Here is a 5,624-nt window from a genome sequence, read left to right on the forward strand (position 1 = left end):
TATATATATATATATATATATATATATATATATATATATATATATATATATATATATATATATATATATATATATATATATATATATATATATATATATATATATATATATATATATATATATATATATATATATATATATATATATATATAAGAGAAGACTAAGATAATCCTACATGTTGGGTTATAAGTGCACAGACTAACACCAGTTTCTGCAAATACTGCTGGAACAAAAAAGTGGGAAATAAAATTTGAGTTTTGTGGTCTGACAGATACAACGCCTGGCCAGGTAGCTGTCCTGTCATAGGAACACCATGTCAGCATACTCCACCTTATTATAAGTGTATGGTAATTTCAAACTCCACCTTATTATAAGTGTATGGTAATTTCAACATAATCTAAATATATTCATTGTCACCATCTTGGCACAAAACTTAAATAGCTGACTTACTGCTAGCCTCACCCCTTCCCAAGGTGTCACACAGTCTATTATTATTATTATTATTATTATTATTTATTTTTTTTTATTTATTTATTTATTTTTTTGTTAATTAAAGCCATGCTAAGATCATGCGATGTTTATTTGTAAATCACCTGTCAGTCAACATTACCTGTGTGTGTTGATGTAGTGTTTCTACGACATAAAACAGCTGTCCGACCCACATCTAAACAAAGCTTCGAAGTGCATGTGTGTATAGAACATTTTTTACTTAGAATAACCTGTACATACTTTTGCTTCTAGCAGTATCTGCAGAAACTTATGCTACTCCCTATAAATACCAACTATGATAAGAATTCATATGCAAATATGTAAATAGCTACCTAAATATCTAATATAAAGACTCACTAGAGAATGCTGATAAACCTTCTTTGCCCTGTCTACTTGTGACATCAATATAGCTTGATTTAATGTAACTTCCTCCTCCTGTTGATGATGAAGCTTCAGCAGCATCTTTGTCAGAAATTAAAGACGACATTGAGGTTAATCTGAAATTGATGACATCCATTATAAAATATGCAATAAAACATTTATTCTGTAAACTACAAACTTAGCTAAACTAAATTACTGTTCTTCAAGCACTTCCTTCTTTCACATATATTAGTAATGTCCTATAAATGCAATGTGTTTGGATGATAAAAAAAAATGTCTTCTGCTTTCCTAAAATTGAATGACAACAAAAGCCATTCATAAATGTCTGTCAACATGCATATAACATTAATCAAAAAATTTGCAGTGACCTACACATTCATTTATTGACACTTGATATGAAGGAGGGTAAGAAATCCAATAATTTATGAATTAACAGAGGAAACGCAGTTAACAGGGACTGATACCATTAAAGATTAACAATCACTTTGCCATCATGGCAGCTACATAGAAAGGAAAAGAAAAAAATATATATATACAGTATATAGACAGACAAATAAATAAATGAATAAGTAGAATATCAACAATGTATAATAATAATAATAATAATAATAATAACAATAATAATAATGATGATAAAGTTCCTGTTTACAATCAGTCCTTGGCAGTAACCCATGACACAACTATATGTTGTGGTAGCATACTTGCTGTTCTTTATTTTTATGACATAATTTTATCTGGTGGGCATCCCACCCCTAATCATATAGCAAGAGGAAGTGGGAAGCCACACTCTGCTGATCACCCACCATATAGTTGAAAAATATTCCAGGATGAATTTACAAAATTAATTAAATAGCTGGAAAGTGCACCACAAGCAACAATGCATACTTCATGGTGACTGGCAAGCTTAATCAACATAATCAAACAATATGTCCTCCCAGATGAGCTTCAAGTCAATGTTTAAAAGTATTAATATTATCACACCAAACAAGGTCTGAAGGAAGATTATTCCACAAATTGACCTATCTCATGGAGAAAGGTCTCTGTGTGAGCTCAATCTGTGACCTGGTATGGTGTATCTTGAAGTTATGGGCCCTTGTTCTGTCCATAAAAGGGCAAGGAAAAAGTTTATCACAGGTAATTGGCGACATGGCATGAAAAATGTTGCAGTATTTAATGATATCATGCCTGAGCAACCTCCCTTTACTGAGAACAAGTTGAGAGCCTTCAAAGGTTGGTGGTAATTTAAACCCTCCATTCCATTAATCTCTGTGGTCCACCTTCTTTGTACCAATTCAAGCTGCTCAAGGTCACTGATATATTCCAAATTCCAAAGTGATGCTGCATATTGAAGGAGAGGGCAAATATGTGCAACCAAAAGGGAAGCATAAATGATGCATCCCAATTCAATGTTGATCTAAGGATATTGTGTGCTACTCCCTCCTGCTTTGTGTAACACATTAGATATATGTTGATGGAATTTGAGTTTAATATCAACATTTACACCAAGATCAACTGCTGAAACCTGAAATGGAATGGGTTCATTATCAATACTAATATACTGCATCTGCCAGTGTGCCATGGGGAGTGCCTCTCACAAATCTTAATGGCACACACTTTGATGGATTAAGAGCTAAACCCCAAGAAGCAGAAGTCTGAAAAAGAATGTTTGTATCACTCTGACACAACTCTTTCATATAAAATATATCTTGGGGAATCAGCCTGGCAGGAACCACCACACAATTTGAGGTTGTCAGCCAGCCAAGATCTTAATGGAGGATCCCATATTACTGTTGATGAAGTTTATATGCATTAGAAAAAACAGGGTTCCCAGCATGGAACCCTGGGGAACACCACTAATTACTCTCTTTGGTGAACTTTTGTGTGTGATACAATTACATTCATAACTTTATTATTAAGAAAGTCTTTTATCCATTCATGTATTTTACCAGTAAATTGGGATGTACTCTTCAACTAACATCTGAATAGTATCAAGAAAACATTTGTACACATCTTAACTGTTCAAATACATAAATTCCAAGTCCCAGTCAATTTCAGATAAAGATGAGTTTATTTCATTGTATTACCCCTTCCTCCATAATCTAAAAACAGGATTAGCATTATCTGAGTAGGAGTGAAAGATATACTTACTCACAACAGGAGAGTGTCCACAATCAGGAAATGGAAGAAAGACTTGGGTGTCAATTATTCTGTCATCTTCAGATGAGAAAATTAAATCTAGAATATTGCTGGATCTGTAATAAGTGAGCTTCAAGAACCCACTGAGTTAGTTCAAGGAATGTAAAGCAATAATAAAATACCAAGTTGCAAGGGGTTGATCCATCACTTTGTGGGTCATCATTCCATCTGATGGAAGGTAAATTAAAGTCCCGGGCATCAATATCATGTCTTACCCAAGCAAAAATCTGAAAGAAACTCAAGTAACTTATTGTTCTCTATTGATGTGTAAGAAGATGGCTGATAAACTCTGATGATATATATAGTGAATTATTAGAAATAAAAATTATTAAAACATTATGAATTACATCTCCGTAAATGGCAAATTTTTGTTAACATAAAAACAAACACCATGTTTAGACACATTACCTAATATGGCCCTATGAACTAATGTGTAATTTGGTAAATACAGACAAGCATCTGTAATAAGGGATGTCAATCAAATTTTACTTATAACCAACGCTGAAATACCATCATCCACCAAAAAAGAAAACACAGTGATGTTTGTTTGACAAACAATTAACATTACATGTACAAAAGAGAGAGTTGTAAAATTACTATGAGGAAGAGGGGGAAATGGGTTTAGAAGTTTAAAGGATCCTTTCTTTGCGATGTGGCAGCTGAGACCAAGGCAGTAGTAGTACCAGAAATAGTACTAGTGGTTGTAGTAGAGGTTACACTCAACTGCTCTGCTCTAGATCTAGCCATAACAGCCCTCCTGGTGTGATGGTCATCCCTTTGTTTAAAAGTAAAATCCTTAAGGATATACATGTTGCTAAAATCAGGTGAGTGTTTTAATTTGTAGGCTACAGAGAGGAGAGATCTTCTGTCCTGACTGTTGGCTATCTTAGCTCTGAAACAAGTACGAGTAATACCAGACAGCAAAGTCTCTTTATTCAGCAAATACCAAGAAATTTGCTTAAACTTAGAATCCACAAAAATTACCATTTGTTTTGGAAAGCCTCACAAACCAACATAGGTCTTCCTACGATCACAGTCCTGTAACTTCCCGATTTCTTCCCTTATAGCCTGCCAAGTGTTATCAGTATTCAAGGAAGATGGACTGGGATTATCTGGAGCAACAATAGATTTATCAAACTTATCAGACAAAAGTCCTAACTATTGCAAAGGGCCATAACCATTTAATGCAGTTGTTTTACTGCTTCACCCTGCTCCCGGTTCCTGGAGGGGAACTGATCTACTAATCTACAGGTTAGACATGCAAAATGTATACCATCACCCTCAAACTGTACAATATTCCCAATAATCTTCTCAGGTAAACCGAGACACATGGAAGTGGGGTGAAACCATACAGCACACTTATCACATCCAATAACATTATCATCCACAGAAGCCTTGCAAGTCCTACAAAACTTAGATGTATAACATGATTATAAAGACAAGTTCATGAATCTCCCTTCAGCAGTTTTTTTTTTTTTTTTTTTTTTTTACAAATTATGAGGGAAGTATGCAAGGTAAAGAAGATGACATCCTTTACGAAGGGAGATACTGCTTCAAATCACTTGCTTCACCGGGAGAATGGGCTAAATTGGATCTAGTACCAAATGATGTAACGTTGCTTTTTCCCAGTATTTTTCATATTGTGTAATATTATTTCAATACTAACCGAAACCAGTGCCGCGAAGATACAATTGAGGAGAATCTTCTTCTTGGGGGTTTGTTGGGGACGTGCAGGATGTGTGCCCCAAAGATGTGGTGTGTGGTGGTGAGGTGTTCAGGCTATATGCGGTGGAGTTAATTTGTTTTCTGTAAGAAGGTCCTGGTGAGGTTGAGTCTTGAAAGCCTGAGTGGTATTTGTGCAGCCACCCAGGAGGTCAGTCAGTGTTGGCCTGTGTGGGACTGTGGGTGAATAGCAGACAGTGAGTGGAGGATTGAGGAGAATCAGTCCCGCGCTCCCATTAGATGACCGATGTTATTGTTTACACACTGTCGAGTAAGATTGAGCCCGCTGCAGTGACAGCTTGTGTGGTCAGTTGATCTTGATTTCAATGCTAGGTACTTTACATCAAATAAATTTGCTCGCAGTGACTTCTTCTCACCATTACGCTGCTGCAAAACCCCTTAGATGTTCACAAATTATATGTGAAGTAAAGGTTATTAATTTGTTTGAATTACGGTAGTTCATTATGGTCTTGGTTTTTTTTTTTTCTTCTTTTTTTACCTTTTCTCTTGGTACGCAATATCACTTAACCCTACCACAATTTTAGCTGTTTTTAGAAACTTATTTTACTTTATTGCAATCTTATTAATTTTGTTATAACACTTCATAGTGGCGTCATATGACCACGATGTTTTGTTGCCTTATCTTCAATCTCACCTTCTTGCGCACTCCTATGTCCCAACATAGAACACAGAGCTACAGCTTAGGCTTTGTCCATTGGGCACCCAATAAAGTGCTTTAACAAATTAATTACAATTAAGACACATCGACAAGTAGCGCCGTGGTACAGTGGAACCATGCGTGCTTTGGGATCCTAGAGGTCTCCAAGCGCATGGGT

At 35.4% G+C, this 5,624-nt stretch overlaps 1 protein-coding gene across 1 annotated transcript in view; it reads right to left on the reverse strand.

The window, feature by feature from the left end:
• Positions 1-5,173, reverse strand: part of LOC123515024 (DNA excision repair protein ERCC-1-like) — a 15,753-nt gene extending 10,580 nt beyond the window's left edge. The window contains exons 1-2 of the mRNA XM_045273394.1: positions 4,733-5,173; positions 847-986 (exon numbers count right to left, since the gene is read on the reverse strand). Of these exons, the coding sequence (XP_045129329.1) occupies positions 847-976 (130 nt within the window). The 5' untranslated portion in view covers positions 977-986; positions 4,733-5,173. The remainder of the gene's footprint in view (positions 1-846; positions 987-4,732) is intronic.
• Positions 5,174-5,624: the final 451 nt, after the last annotated feature.

This window comes from Portunus trituberculatus, chromosome 38, assembly GCF_017591435.1.
Source record: "Portunus trituberculatus isolate SZX2019 chromosome 38, ASM1759143v1, whole genome shotgun sequence".
Classification (NCBI taxonomy): domain Eukaryota; kingdom Metazoa; phylum Arthropoda; class Malacostraca; order Decapoda; family Portunidae; genus Portunus; species Portunus trituberculatus.